This window comes from Harpia harpyja, chromosome 1 (genome assembly GCF_026419915.1).
Source record: "Harpia harpyja isolate bHarHar1 chromosome 1, bHarHar1 primary haplotype, whole genome shotgun sequence".
Lineage (NCBI taxonomy): Eukaryota > Metazoa > Chordata > Aves > Accipitriformes > Accipitridae > Harpia > Harpia harpyja.
Window position 1 is genome coordinate 76075192 of NC_068940.1, and position 15906 is coordinate 76091097.

At 40.2% G+C, this 15906-nt stretch overlaps 1 protein-coding gene across 3 annotated transcripts in view; it reads right to left on the reverse strand.

Moving 5' to 3' along the window:
- The window catches only part of BZW2 (basic leucine zipper and W2 domains 2), a 62650-nt gene that overhangs the window by 34230 nt on the left and 12514 nt on the right, over window positions 1-15906 (reverse strand). For 2 of the 3 annotated variants that reach the window (XM_052800836.1, XM_052800814.1), the window contains exon 2: window positions 5566-5630. In XM_052800836.1, coding sequence (XP_052656796.1) covers window positions 5566-5623 — 58 coding nt within the window. In that variant the 5' untranslated portion in view covers window positions 5624-5630. Of the gene's footprint in view, window positions 1-5565; window positions 5631-8102; window positions 8122-15906 lie in introns of those variants that run through there. The other variant, XM_052800825.1, reaches the window with a different exon arrangement.

Genomic DNA, 15906 nt, shown 5'->3' on the forward strand with positions numbered 1-15906 from the left:
AAATTCCTGTCTAAACATGTGCTAACGCAGTCTGAAACATGCCAGCCGCAACTCTTGCAGACTTTTGGGGAGAAGAGGTTCTGGACTTTACACATCCTCTAGCTGCAAGTTTTCTTTCCCTGCAACTCATAGTGCAGCTTTTTATCCCAGTCATTAACCAGAGGACCTTGGTTTCTGACAGCCTTTCTTCCTCCAATCTCTTTCCTCCTGCCACAATAGTCTTATGGCAATTAAATAACTATTTTACACACAATGCCTACTTTTATTGGCTTTATTATTTCTCATATAGAAAAGTTTCTCTTCTTGCTCCCCTGCATGTACCTGGGGTGCACTCATTCTACCATCTTCAGTGCATCACTTGCACATTCTCCTCCTCTTCCAATGCATCCCCTTCCCCCATAACAATCGCATCTGAAAGGCACAAAGCAGTCCCTTCCACTCAGTGTCCCAGGCCACTGGGAAGCTCAGGGGACTAGTCAACTGGTCCTTCCAAAGAGCCTGGCAGCACGCAGCCAACAGCAGCTCCAGGGCTGCCTGTCAAGCACTCAGAAGCACTGGAAAAATGAAGCATCATCTTATTTTCCAGAAATCCCCTACCACACCTAGCTTTTAGTGGCTTGTTGACGTTATGACCCATCTCCACATGGCTTGCTGCCCCATCCCCCAAAACTGACCTCAGACCAAAGCTGAGGATTACTCAACTCCATGGATACCCATATATATGCTCATGAAACCACCTGCTCCCAACCCCAGCTCGTCCTGAAGCAATGCACACAACCCCATAGTGCCAACCTAGCTTCTCCCCTACTGTGCTCCTGTAATCCAATAAACTACTCAATATGCCCCTTCTCTGGACTGCAGGCATCTTCTTCCCAGGCTTTTACTTCACCCCAGACCTTGGAGATATTCAGGGTCTCACCTGTGTTACCTCAACTTTCAGCTGTGATGAAGGTCTGGAGTCTGCTGTTTGAGTAACCATCTCTCCTATCTGCAGGGCATGCCCGACAGGGTCAAGTGGGAAAACTGAAGAACATGCCTTTGGGAAAAGGCCTACAGAGAAGCATACTACTGAAATCCCATCTGAGCTATCAGACTGGTTACCAAATACCCAGTTTCAGCTCTCTTCCAATTTGAAGTACTAAAACAACCCGAAACAAAAAACCAAACCAACCGACCGACAGACAAACAAGCTTTTTACTGAAGAAAGCGTAAGTACTTCAGTATGTGTACTTCAGGCAGTTTTATTTGCGCACAAGAAACCCAGCTCCACCCATAAACAAGTATCTGAGTATAATTATTCTCTTTTGGGTTACTAGATAAGTATGTATTATTTGCAGGGTAAAAAAAATGGTTGATGACTCATTAACCAGTAAGAAGACAGAGTTCTGTCTTAAGAGAGGAGTTAAAAAAAACAATCTTATTTTACCTTTTCAAATGTATTTTGTCTAAAAATTTAAGATGTTTATGTCTAAACTGAAAGGTGTTATATGCTTGGTATCATGGGTACGCAGTGCTCAGTACAAACACAAACACCATGATTAGTATTTCTTAGCTATTTTAAAGAGATTCTTCTCCTGCCCCAGAAGTCCTCCTCTCATCTGCAGTACCCTACTATTTTCTTGTCTATCACAAACTAAAAATTTACACAGGAACAGGAAGTGAACTCATTGCATGAAAAATTATTTATAATTGTATTGAAACATTTTCCTACCAAGCTAATGTACTGAAGAGGAATATGCTGATGTAGTACAACAGGGTGAGTAAGAAGCCATCATCAAGAAGTGGTGACAGTATGTTGAGCTGTCAAGTACACTATTACTAAACAAGCACAGTTTCAATCACAGGCTAGTGGAGGCAGGTGTAGCTTGCAGATGTGATGCACACAATATCCAATGCAGCAGTGCTATACAGAGCTTTTAATTTTCATCATGTTCCCAGATCCTTACTTCCTTTCTTTTGCTTCTAAGGAAATCACGAAGTACATTTGTACCCCTCTCCTTAAGAATTAATCATAACTCCTCAACAGAAGGCCCACAACTGTATTTCTGTGGAACAAAAATGAGGTGCCCTGTTTGGCCCCTCTTCTGACTTCATGTTAATGTAAAGGTGTTAAAACTGACATTTTACTAGATAATTTTCTTCCTGAAAGTAATATGCATCGTTTTGCTTAGCTTCTTTTTATGCTGCCATTTACCTTTTTGCACCAGTTTTTTAGCAGATATTAACTCTATGTTATCTATACCATGGGAACAAACTTGGGTCTCAGGTATTGCCTGTCAGCTTACTTTAAACAATACACAGTGTTTGTTCCTGTTAATGCTTCAGGAAGCTTTTTGTCCTGTAGGTATTTGTCAACTGTCTGGATACATAAATTTTCCTTACTACCTAATAGCATTTTTGCTACTCCTATTTCTTCCTCTTCCATTTCAGAACACACAAAGACATCAATTTGCATGCATGGAGTCAATACAATCCACATCCTGTGTATCTGCACCATAAGCACAAATACTGGCCAGATGCCAACTGGCCAGTTGTGACCAGGGTGCTGACCCTGACCAAAAAAGCTGTATTCAACAGGTACAGAGATTATACAAAGAACTAACCAAACCATTTTCTTTGCCCAGATTGCTAAAAACTTGATATAGAACTGTGAGATGCCCCCTTCTCTCAGAAGGTTCTTCCCTTTACAACATCATTTTTCTTCCTTCAAATATTTTAAAATTGATTTTAATGCCTGCCGCTACATATGCTGGAGGCAAGGTTTATACCTTTTATTAGGTCAACTAATAGAACTGGAAGGAGTGGGATTTACAAGCTCCTCTTTCATAGTCCTCTCAAAAATATTTTAGACACTAAGCACACTTTCAAACTTTAAAGAAAAACACCCCATTGTCTTCCTCCTTTTTTGCTCTCTGAAAGCTCAGAAATTGTTGACCTTCAGAGATTAGCTGCAGCTAGCTGACCAGTGATAAGAGTTCACATGGACAATTATTTTTATTAGATGCCTGACTGCCATGTCACACCTTGCTGTCTCCTCGGATGGCAGTGCTCCTGGGAGCTGCAGAAGGGGAAAAAGACTATTGTGGGACACAAATCAACTGGTAAGAACAAGCAGACATCTCTCAACCAGCTCACTCCCCTCAGCAGTTGCATGTTTCAGACCCCCTACCTGCCTGCCTTTTACACACAGAATAGTCTCAACCACTGAAATGCCATGGTCAAACCACAGCCACTACATTCTGTCTTACCTGGGTGAAATTTCATGACTCCCTGATACACTGAAAGGCTGCATAAAAAAACCTAATAGTATCTTCTAGTTTAAGTCCAAGACAACAGTCTGTGACACTGCTATGATACAAAAAGTATATACAAACAGAAGGGAATAAACATGCTAGGAAGCTATTTCTCTTCCTCAGGCCCTCTGCCTCTAGAAAGAAAACAGGTATCTGTAAGGCAACCAGGATCCCACCATATTTGAAGAAGAGATTTTATGCTTTAAGCACATAAAGAAGTGTTTGCATGTTAAAATTTCTATATTAAAGCCATTTAATATCCCCAATCCCATTTAAGTAATCTCTCAAAAACCCCACCCCCCTAATCTTCCAGACTGCCCCCAAGCCTTTTCCTTCTTCCATGTAGTCGAGTTATCTAGTGCCACTTCCAATCACTGTAACAGAAATTCAAGAGATAGGCACAGAATTACGAATACAACCTCTTTATTTATTCTAATTATTACTTCTGTTGAATAGGAGTCAAAGACCAAATCTGTATTAGGACCCATTATGCCAAATACAGTGCAAAACATGGACAGAAAAGAAAGTCTTTATGAGAGAGAGAATGTTTTCTAAGACAATTTAATCAAACAACATATGTACCATAACTAACTGACCTAGACTGAATAATACTTTGGATCAACCCAGCAGTATGCATACCTGATTGCTTTTATTGGTTGATCTGACAGAGGTATTTCTTTAAGTATTGTTAATTCCACTCCTCTAGCTATATCTATACTGTTGGTAGTTAATGCAGTGTACAGCTCCTACTGCATAATGTTCTGGACCATGCTGATAGAAAGTTAATCCCACTAATTACTGGAGCATTGTGACATTTAATTACAAACAATATAGGTTTCTTTTTTTAATTAGTTATACCTACAAATGTTGTATGTGCATCATAGAAAGGACGTTTTCCATTTAAGAGACCACAGCAGTCAAACGATCTGAGGAAGTGATGTGTGCAAGGGAAGAAAGACGAGAGAAAGCTGGCACTGCTTTTTAACATGACTGAAAACAAACTATTTTGCAATTCTCATCCAAGCTTCACGATCATCCTAGATCTTAAGACACTCACTCAGCTCTTCAGACTCATGATAGAACTTGTAACTTTCTGAGAAAGGTCATCAACTCTTTTTGTTTCTCTCATCCACACTGAGAAAATGTTCTTATGTACATTTTCTGTCACAAGACTTTAAGACCAGGTGTTAGCTATTGATCAGAAACAGGAAAGTCAAGATGGAAAAAGTCTGTTACATGACAGACAGGAACCCCACCTGTGTGTGCTATAATAATCTGCTATTGCAACAGCAAAAAATCTAAGCCTTCTTTTCACAAACAAGACCTTTTTTTTCTGAAAAAATAATAATAATAAAAAAGTCATTTATTACATGTATTTTTGTTCTCTGCTTCAAAGTGTTGGGCATTCATTTCAGACACCTAAACCATGACAAATGAGCTCTGAGTATAGTATGAGCAAGCATGTTAGGATGACACTCGCTGTACAGAATACCTGGATGATCAGTATAATTAGCACCACTTAGCTTTCTTTAAAAATCGATGGAATATTGTACATAAGGAAAGAGAGTGTTGGTCATGTTTACAGAAAACCAGTATCACAGTGAATAAAATGGGACTTACACAACGGTAACTGTTTTATTTTAACAATAAAAAAACCAAACTACACTAACACAGCAGAAATAAATATTTGTGAAAAAGGAGCTTTCTGACCTCTATTGTTGCAGAAAGCAGGGCCAGTGAGATGATGTGACCATCTCATGGAGAAAGAAGATGAGAGAATTCCTTTTTAGATGTGAAAGGTTAATTTATAGAGATGGCATTGATTTGAGTCAAAGAAATAAAAACAAAAATCAAAACCAAGAAAGTGAGATAATTTTCTTTACACGACCTTTAAATAAAAGCTCATATTTTGCTTTCTTAGTTGAAAAGGACATTTTAAGAAACACCTGAAACAAACATAAGTTCTCCTCCTTGTATGTAAAAATACTATAAACTCAGTTAGAATCTATTTTTTTACCTGAGGCTTCTACAAGACTTAACAGCTAATAAACCCAATTTTACAGAACCCAAATTTTACAGAAAGTCCTAAAATATACAGTGAAAATAATAAAATTTTTAAAGCTTAGTTAAAAATAACATCTGCACTCTTAACATGGCTGAAGAGAAGGGGAGAAAAACCTTAACCCTATTGAACTTTCAGCTATTCCACCTGCCCTGTTTCTAGTCATTTTAACAAAGAGGAAAGTAAAGTAAAAAACGTAATGTAACCTACCCCTCTTCCTAGTTTTGAACCGCTGGCCTGTTAGCACCGGCTTCTGATTCTTATTCATAAAATTTCTGGAGGGAAAAAAAAGATAAAGATATATTTTTACTATAGCATTTACAGGCAACAGTTTAACCTAAAGGCAAAATAAACATTCAGTGTAGTAAAATCCCAACATGTGAAAGGGAAAGATAGTTCCTGAGGTATACTTAAAGAATAATTCACATTATCTTAAAGATGAAAAGCACTACGATCTAAGAATAAATTTGATAAGATGTGCTTCTCAAAACCTGGCTCTTAGCATCCCTATAAAAAACCCTGAAGGTTCAAACCCGAGCAGGAAGGTGATGAAGCCTCTGCCCTTACTGCTGGGGCAGGGGTACAGCAGCGCTGCCCACACAGCTCACGGGGATGCTCAGGGGCACAGAAGCCAGTAGGGCACAGGACTTGGAACCATCCTGGTGGGGCTCGGCGCGGCACAGGTGTTGCCCTCCAGCATGTTCACCATGCAGATGGACTCCCAGGGCTACACACCATCTTGCTGAAGACATGACTGCGGTCTAACCACAAAGACAATGTTTCAACCATCAAATCCCACTCAAATGTTTCTTCCAAGCATCACTATATCTTAATAACTTTTAGTTCCTAAAAACATGCAGGTGTTGTAAAAATAATAGAAGATAAACAAATCCCTACCCCTATCAACTTTGTGCATAAACACATAGTTAAGGACCTACATGGCGCATCATATAGTAAAAACAACAGTAAAAAATATTGGGCTTATACTACTTCAAATCTTAACAGCGAATATCAATGCAATGTTAAAAAACTGGGGAAGCGATCATATATTAATGCTATTTTATCCAAAGAAAACAAAACTATTTTTCAGCTTTGGATATAATTATTTTAATCACACAAGACACAACTTGCACAATGAGCAGCTAATTCAGCTGAACCAACAGCTGAATGCAAACAGCAGCAAATACAAGGAAGCTCTGCAGCATGTGGCAATCATCACAGGTCATTTCCCTGTCCTGCCAACAGCAAGTGCCAGCGCTAAGACAGGTCACCTACTTCATAACCTGCAGGTCATTAGGTCACTGTTACATATGATTTGCTCATCCAGAATTAAGCCTTACCATGCAAGCTTTGTCCTTTGGGGATGTTCTTCTAATAACTTTAGTTTTACAAAAATTTGTATTATTTGTATTTCTTCATTGTGGACTCTGCACGTCTAGTTTAAAAGTACATACATTTGCCAACACTTCTTCCTACCACGAGCGAAGAGAAACTCAAGCTCTATGGCTAGAAAGATGCCATCAATCACACATTACTATCCTAGTAATGCTCTCTCTACCCCTGCAAGTTCATTTAACAACTCTGTTAACAATGCTCCAGCTATACAATATATTCCCATTCACCAGACTACCTCTTCTAGTTGCAGCATGGCCAGCTGGCCACTTCTGCGGCATGTCAAATGTTTAACTTGGCAAACCACTGCTTTCTAGTCTAGGTCTCCCACGTATCCGCAGTCAAAAACTGCCCACATGCACTGGAAATAGCCAGTAAAGTTCAGAGTCAAGACTGGTTTTCGTTTCTGCAAGTCATAAAAAATACAAAGATGCAACAAGCAGTTAAACCGAGAGGTTCACATTCATCACTGAGATTTAAAGCTACAGTTTTAACAGACCAAGGAACATTTCGAAACAACTGCAACACTAAATAGACTTCTGGAAAAACGATTTGCCCATCTGCAAAGAGAGTTAAAAATGGCAAACCATCATATCACAGGATCTTTTAAAGCACTGTAGGATCCAAGCTTCCCTTCACAGCAAAGCTCAAAAGTCTCTTTCCCCCACTTAGCTGTGTAGATGGCAGAGGAACAGGAGGTGCTTTACAAGTTAATTAGGCAGATAATCTAGCAGTCAACAGGGATAAGCAACAGCCCAGCCTCTAGCCAGTGACCAGCTAGATTAGACATATTTATCTGGTTTGTCTTTCTGACCTTCAGTTATTTGTAAGAGACTGATCTATAATATATAATATTTGCCCAGGTATTTTTGATTGGTTTTATGCTTGGCCCTGATACCTTATGCCTTTTTCTGGGTCTAAAAATGTTCATTTCAGGAGACTGCAGGAGGAGCCCATGAGGTTTGGAAGAAAGTGTCAAGCAAGCCATGCAGCCGGTAAGAATTAATCCTCTTGTCACAGCTCTTTCAGAGCACAAACATGCCATCAGGCTGTGATCGACACTGCCTACTTCCTTAATGAACACACAGAAGCCTTGGGGGCAATGAAATGAATGACACCTGACCTTCAACCCAGCCATACTGGTACAGTTCCCCAGTTGCTATAAAAGATATAAATGCATATGCTAAGTTTCTAGCACTAGACTTCTCCTTTCCTTTGATGCAGTGTCTTTTTAAACTGAGAAGAGTTGCACGCACCTGAAGCTTGACTCTCAGATTTTAAAACTGTTCCCTGTGAATATAAAATATGCCCTTTAAGACAGCTCAGAACAAGATGAAAAAAGCAGTTAGACTCACCACTTGTGGCAGATTTAATGACTAGAAGTTCAGTGCAACAGAAGAGACTCTTGAATAGTTAATTACTAGGAACACAGGATCTGCCTTCTTCTATATTTAGCTTTAAATGCTCTGCACTCTAATGTGCTCGAGTGAGGGTCAGGCTTTATAAGGCACTCCCTCAAGCACTGGCCCAGGGAGAACACAGGCACTTTCTTCACGAAACTGCAGCATGACCCTGAGCAAAACCAACCCAGTGATCTATATGCCAGCCCAGGATGTATTTATACTACAAATGACACTAGCTACTGCAAATGTGCTGTTGCCACCATAACAGGTGCCCAGATGACAGTTTAAAATTTTAAAAAATGAATGTAATGCAAAAACTACCTTTTTTTATCAAGAACACACCAACCACAGCACAAAAGTGATGGCTGAAGGTTGTATATTCAGGGTGGCGGCATATAAACTTGCACAGTACATTTGATTGCATCACAGTGCAGCCTGCTTCTCAGGTGTCATGTATCTCTAAAGCCTTGAAATCATAAAAGACCTTCAACTATTACATATAGACTCCATTTTGAAAGGTACAGGATCTGGGTAGGTCAAAGCCAAAGGCAAATTTTGAAATGCCAGCTAGAGAAGTCATAATGGTTTCAGGGGAGTAAAGATCTTAAGGACAGGTATGGGTATAGGTAGGAAGGAAATAGCCTCAAAAAGAAAACTCAGACCACCAGTCAAACTTATATTGTGCGGCCCAACATACTCCAGGATTCACATGAATTGCCAGCAGGAAAGAAAGAGATGTGAAAATGATAGCTCCTTAGCATACTCCCTTCACAGACTCCACTATTCTGCAGAAGATGGGAGAAGGTCAGCAACAGATGCTTTACTCTTGATTCTCCATTTAGTATCCAGAAAACCTCTTGCAGAAAACTCATGTGTTCAAATTCCACACCCAAATACTTTTCATTTTATAAGCAGGTAAGTCAGAAGCTGGGCTGGGCTGACTCAAGCGGGAGATGTCGGAAAGCAGTACGGAACCAGGCACCACACTCCAGAAGGGGCTCATTTTCTGCACAAACCTCAAAACATCTAAGCCTGCTGATAACTAACTTGCAGCTACAAAATTAATCAGAAAAATTAAAAAATGCATGACTTAAACCAGTTTCCCAAATTCCACTCCCACTCTTGTTAATAGGCTTCTACAAAACCAATTCACACTTAAATACGTAAGTTGTTGAGTTGGTACAGTCTCCTAAAACTGCTTGAAGTCCAAAAGTTCAGCTTTCTCTACACCTGCTTCTCATTTACATGCTGAAGACCTTAAAGAGTTAAAATAAAGCTGAGATACATCTACAGTTGTAGATATTTAGACATATATGATATAGCAGTTTCTATAATTGACGAATCCTTCTCAAACAATAAATGAAAATTGTAATAGATTTAATTAATAAAACCAGCATTAATTAATAAAATTAATTTATAAAACCAGCAACAGATGAAGTAAAAGTTACTTCAGAGCTTCTGCAAGTTTGAACTTGCTTAACATGTTAGAAAAATGTAGTCTTTTATCCATACCACAGGGAAATTCTTACAATGATTAACTCCTAAATTATTTAAAGCCTTGACAAGGCTGAAGTTTCTACCAAGCTAAAATACTGAAAACATTTGTTCTTGGAAACATATTGCTCAAAAAAAAAAAAAAAAACCCCAAACCTGAAAACCTTTATCCAAACCAATACTATTTCTCTAAGCATCATTTTACACTTCTTTTAACTGAAATCTCAGAATCATCTGAGATTCTTCAAACATTAACACGCTCACGATGAATTCAAGAACAGTTGCTTCACAGCAGCGAAACGTCAATGCCTTAGAGAGGGAAATCAATGCCAGACAACATCAAAAAAAACCCAACTGTTTAACAAAACTCCCTACCAAGACTTTATGGCTCTATGTATGCAGGGCACTGTAACAACAGCGAGGGAGCCCATGGGGGCAGCCCAACAGTGGGCTCTAGCGGCACTGCCCCACGGGATGCTGCTGCTGCGGGGACTTGCACCAGTGGCATTTGATTGACAGGGTGCTGGAGAGAGCTGCCAGAGCACCACTACCAACACAGCACCACCAGCTTTCACACAAACAGATGCTTGGCAGGAATTATTTCCATCCCATTCCTTTGCTCAGACATCATGCAAGACAGGAGCACTCATCACAAAGTCAATTAAAATAAAAGCATAGATAGGGAGAGTTTCTATGAAGGAAAAAACCCCAACTCAAATATCAAGGTCGATCTTTTTTTCCCCACAAGAAGTGGAATATCCAGGACATAAAAAGGCTTTATTAGGTCTTTTTCATCCAGCAATGTTACTAGGCATTTTCATCCTCTCACTGTTACAGTTCTAGGCTTAGGATGAAAACCTAAAGAGGGTTTTCCTCTTCTTTCAGCAGCAAGCCAAGGAGTTATGTTAAAAGCAAATTACCAAACTTGAGCAGCATGGAGGAAGAGCTGCCCCTGCACTTCTGCTGGAGAGGAAACATGTCAGCACACAGACAGCAGCTGTCTCCGCTCCCCAGGAAGGCAGCAGGCAGCTAGATTATGAGCTAACAAAATCTGTAGGTGGAAAACTCATAAATCATTACCAGTACAGAGGAACAGAGTGATGTAAGGGGACGACAGGACAGAGCGGATGCAATGCAGCCGCTGGTTCTCACCAAAACGTCATCAGGCTTCCCACTTTCCACCCCCACCCTGTGGGGACTCTCGCAGCTCCTCCTTTTCCACAGGCACTTCCCAACGCCTGGACACTGCAAGAGGCGAGTGACCGCAATGCACATCGGTCACGCAGCCTGCACCGTTGCTGCAGCGTTCACTGCCGCGACTGCTGTGAAACGTTTTCTGCTTTAACACAGTTTTCGCACCTTCATAAGGCTATGAAACCCACCTTGGCTGCCAACATCTCCCAGGTTCAGTCAGTGTGAAGGAAAAGTGCTTTATTTACTTATATTTATACTGAGGCAGTATGATGGATAGCCTGCAACGTGAAGAGCAGCAGCAACACTCCCTACCTCCTGCTAAAGCTCACTTTGGTACTGTTGAAAAATAAGGAAATAAGCTCTGTTTGCTGCTTCCCAGGGTCCCAAGTGCTGAGGATGGGACCAGAGCGGTGCTAAGAAGCCGCTTTTCCTTTCTCCTTCATTGCACATCTGGGGAGTCAGCAAGACCAAGCCCCTTACACTTAGTGAGACATGCCAGGTTTTGTTTATGTAGGCTGACTTGTGCTATTTCATCACCATTTTCCGACGCTTGCCCTTTGTTCCTAAAACATAGGTTTTTTTAAGAAGTGACTAATAACCTGGAGGTCTGTAACTTCAACCATGGTACAAATCAGCAGGAAGAGCAGCACTGGCAGCCAGGTTTATCCTTCTATTTTGCCCATAGAAGCCACCAGCAGAGTTACAATGTTTATGAAACCTTTATCCCAAAAGTCCCACTCATTACAAACAGTAAAGCCAGAGCCAGGTTCTTGCCACGTTAAAATCCCCTCACTGATTTTATCGCACAAATGACCTCAATGGCAACATGCAAGGACTAAGCAGTCACATAACGATGCGCAGGGTAAATACAATCAAATGCATGTTTTAATATTTACATGAAAAAAGGATACTGCTAATCCACGTGTTTATTGCTGAAAAATACATCTTCTGTTATGGATTAATTTTGCTTATGGCATTACAGTACATGAAGCAACTAGATACTGACCTTTGATTTCATACTTGGAAGCATGCCCTTGTCACCAGTGGCTACCATGTGTAGTACCTTCAGATAGTGTTGTAGCAGCTTTTCGACATGCACTGAATGCCCTGTCTTTCCCAAAAGAGCCTTCCAGAAGCTCTTAAGGCACTTAATCTTCTTTTTTTTTTTTTTTTTTTTTTAATCACAGGACAGTGTTTTTTCACAGTAATGAGTAAGTGTCCACTCCAATAAAAGTACTTGTCCTTTATTAGTATGCCTAGTGGGACAGACAAAACAAGTGGAATTGGTTTCATTCTGCAGCAAGTACAAACAAATACCACAAGAGAATGAAACTTACCACATATTAAATAAAAAAATAAAAAATTGTGCTCATGCAAGATTCTCCAGCCAAGAATTGTGCATAAAACCTGTGAGTAGTTATCCAGCTGAGAAATAAGTAAGCCCAGAAAAAAATGAGAAAACAAACTCATCAAAATTTGCACCATAAATCTCATCACCTAACTGCTAAATATGAAGACATTTCTTGAAAAATAGTCAAAAAACCCCCACTGCCACCAATTAATATACAATCACACACTGAATTAGAGATCTAAATCACTGCACATATTTCAGGAGAGCAGGTATTTCTTAGGTCACTAACCAAGAACTTCTGCAGAAGCAGCTCAGCTGAATAACAAGGTAAAAGAAAGACAGAAACCTTCCATGACCAAAGCACTCCAGATGCACTTCACAAGGTCAAGAAAACTGTAAATTGAACCACCAAGGCAACAGACCTCTCTGTCTCATAATCAGCAACCATATGAAAAACGCATGAGTCATGGCACAGTCAGTGAAAAAAAAAAACCTGAGAAAAAAATTCTTAATCATTAACAGGTGAAAATACAAGTCAAGGAAATGAAATCGTACACTTGGGTTGACACACACAAAAAGTTATCTTTCAGTAACAAGGTTTCTTTCAGCAACTAAGAGGAAGAATTAGATGTAATTCTTCAAGGACAAGGTATTAGTAGGAGCTTTTCTCAGACTGTTGAAAGCTCTCTTAGGCTGCTGTGCCCCTAACTGGAGTACCCTGAGATAACGGAGACAGTGTATTGCTACAGATCAGTTCATACCCAATTAACATTTATTTTAAGGTGATGGCAAGTCATCCAACACCAAGATTGCATGCCTTGCCAGCAGGAAAATCTCTTAGAAAAAGAAGGGGATAAAAAGGATTGGTAGAAATCAGGGTTGGGTAAGCTTAGAAAAAAGCAGAAGACTCTACTCTTCCAAAGCTAACAAGGTTTTTTACTTATACAACGCCACTTTCAACGGACTGTGCAGATGTTAGAACAGGATTCTTGAATTTGGAGGGACACTGGATGCGCTGTTTATCCTGAAAAATATAACCACCGCAGCAATTGCTGTAAGAGATGATGTTGCTAAAGGAAAAATGGTGTAGCCGAAATTCAGCAAAAACTTGATTATAAAGGTACTGCTGCAATTTAGTTCAATCCTTCATTAATGTTTGGCAGACTGTTGTACTAGACACTGTTCACAGTACACTTGGAAGAAATCATTAATGGAGTTACTTTATAAGGTCCCCCTGAACCAGGTCTCCAATAAACCAATAAATGCAAGTATTTGGAAGAAAATGTGCTAAAAAAATTACCAGAAGCTTCATTCCCAGCAATGAAGTCTGTCAGAGACAAGACAACACAAGAACAGCTCAGTAATGAAGGCCAATGCAGAAAGAGCAGCTTTCTCATGTAGAGTACCACTCCTCTGCTCAGTGTTGACCCTACTCATACAACTCAAATAATAAAATCAGAAGATGTGCCACTTCCGTTTTTCTAGCTACCTCAAAGCTCTGAGCAGCAGCAAAAGCACAGGAGATCACCAGTGCCTCCAGGACACAGCACTGCAGCATTTGAAAATCCATAAATTGTCTTCAAAATTACAAGGGCTAAGCTTAAAATTAAAAAAAAATAAATACAAAGCATGCATTCTCCAGAAAGCAATGCCTCCCAGTTGCTAACAGTTTATTATTTCATGAACTAAAAACAGTAATCGGAGGAGGGATGTATTAATAGCCAGCACCTCCTACACACTTGCAAGTGGTGAAGGCCTTGGCTTTAACAAAATGACAACTGCTGTAAGCAGTAAAGCAAGTTTTAGCTTAGAACTCCCTAATTATTTCTTCAAATCATGTGCAAGGGAAAGGAGTTCACCAAGCTAAGACATGGCTTTTTACGTGCAGGACAGTGAAGCAGCTTCTAAATACCTGAATTGTGACATTTCTGGCTAAAAAGAGGTGGCACAAAAAGCGAGCAGTGGAAATGCACAACGCTTTGCACCATGTCAACTATTCCAAACATACCAGTGAACACTGATTATGCTGTTAGCAGCATTCACTTGGATGGAAAAGGAGTCCATAACTGACTTGTACCACTCTGCATCCCAAAGCCAGTCCCACGTTCCCTACGGCTGCTTTCTCCTCCTCAGAGCAGGTTGAACATTTTGACAGAACACACTAGTTTTGGTGAACAAATTCCTGGAGTGGGGGATAAGTTGTCAACACTCGGATTGCTCCAACCTGCAAATAGTTATTTTCTAGGCAGTGATGGATACAATTCCTCTCAAACCAAGCCAAGATAATTCTATAGCAATAGAAATTGATTCACATCCACAAGTTGAGTGTTGAAAAAAAAAACAAACCCAAAACCCACCCAACAGTGTATAGCATGGGATGCCTACACAATCAACTATTATCCTAGGTGAGTCAGAAAAATAGCATTTACAGACTGAACACGCAGAGAGGGGGCACACACTTGCTATCCTACCCACTGCTTGGCAGCTCACATACCAGCACTCTCAGCTTTACTTCAGAAAGGCATTTCTTCACCACTGTGCGGAAGCCTGAAAGCTCTTAGATGAATTCATGGAAGAAGAGTCTATCAGGGGCTATTAAGCACAGGGATGATACAACCTTCTAAGCTTAAAATTGCTGTAAGTATGACAAGAGCATGAAAGAAAGAAATGTAGCACTCCCATCTATCTATATTTTTACACCACCACATCCTGTCCTTTCCACCACCCACCTCCAACAACCCCCCTCTTTTTTTTGTTGTTGGGGTTTTTTTTTTTGGTTGGGTTTTTTTTTGTTGTTTTTTGGTTTTATGTTTGTTTTTTTTCCACACCTACCCAACTCTACAGGCCGCTTTCAAAGATCAGGCTCTGGAACAAAAACCAATTTCTCCAGTAAGTCAAGCTTTGCTGTGAGGTCAGGTAACTTATAGGCATCATGTATCCCATGTCGCTCCTTCTCACTCTGTACTTCAGGAAAGGCTGTCTCAGATCCACAAACACACAAGACAAGCATTACTCACCCTTGACAGCATACTCCACTTGGGAGTATGACGACAACAGCACTGAGAGCTGGGCAGCAATTCAGTAAGGCCAGGTGAGGAGAAGACTGACCTGGGTCAGCATGTTGTATTACTAATTTTGTAGGAGGACTTTAGGTTGCTTCTTTTAAGATGAGGGAAAACATTCAAACTAGATGTCTTCGGCGATGAAAACAAAAAGCTTTGAGCCAGTCTGTACAGAATATTGTGATTCAGCCCACGGATTTCTTCCCAGTGATTGGGGATGCCCAGCATCGTGACGATGAGCATATTGTAGAGGCTGGTAATAGGAATCACATTTGTATTGTGATTGAACTGTGCATTGCAATTGCTTTTCTTTGTTAGGTGTAACTTACATTTGTATTGTGTTTTCAGTATATTTTGTATCACTCTGCTAAATCAGAAATCCCATGTAACATCAACTATCTTCACATAAGTAAATTAGATATTAAACATCACACCCTCCATGTGTGGAATATCTAAAAGAAGCTGGTCAGAGAGTATTGGACTCTGACACTATTCGCACATCAGAACAAACTGGGAAATCAGTCTCTGTGTGGTAACCAAAAAGCTGAAATGCTAAGCAACCATGTATGGCAAAGTTTCCTCTTTTTTGATATACCATACACGGACACAGTCACAGAAGTGCTCAAAACACCACATCTTCTCTCAGTTTCAACAG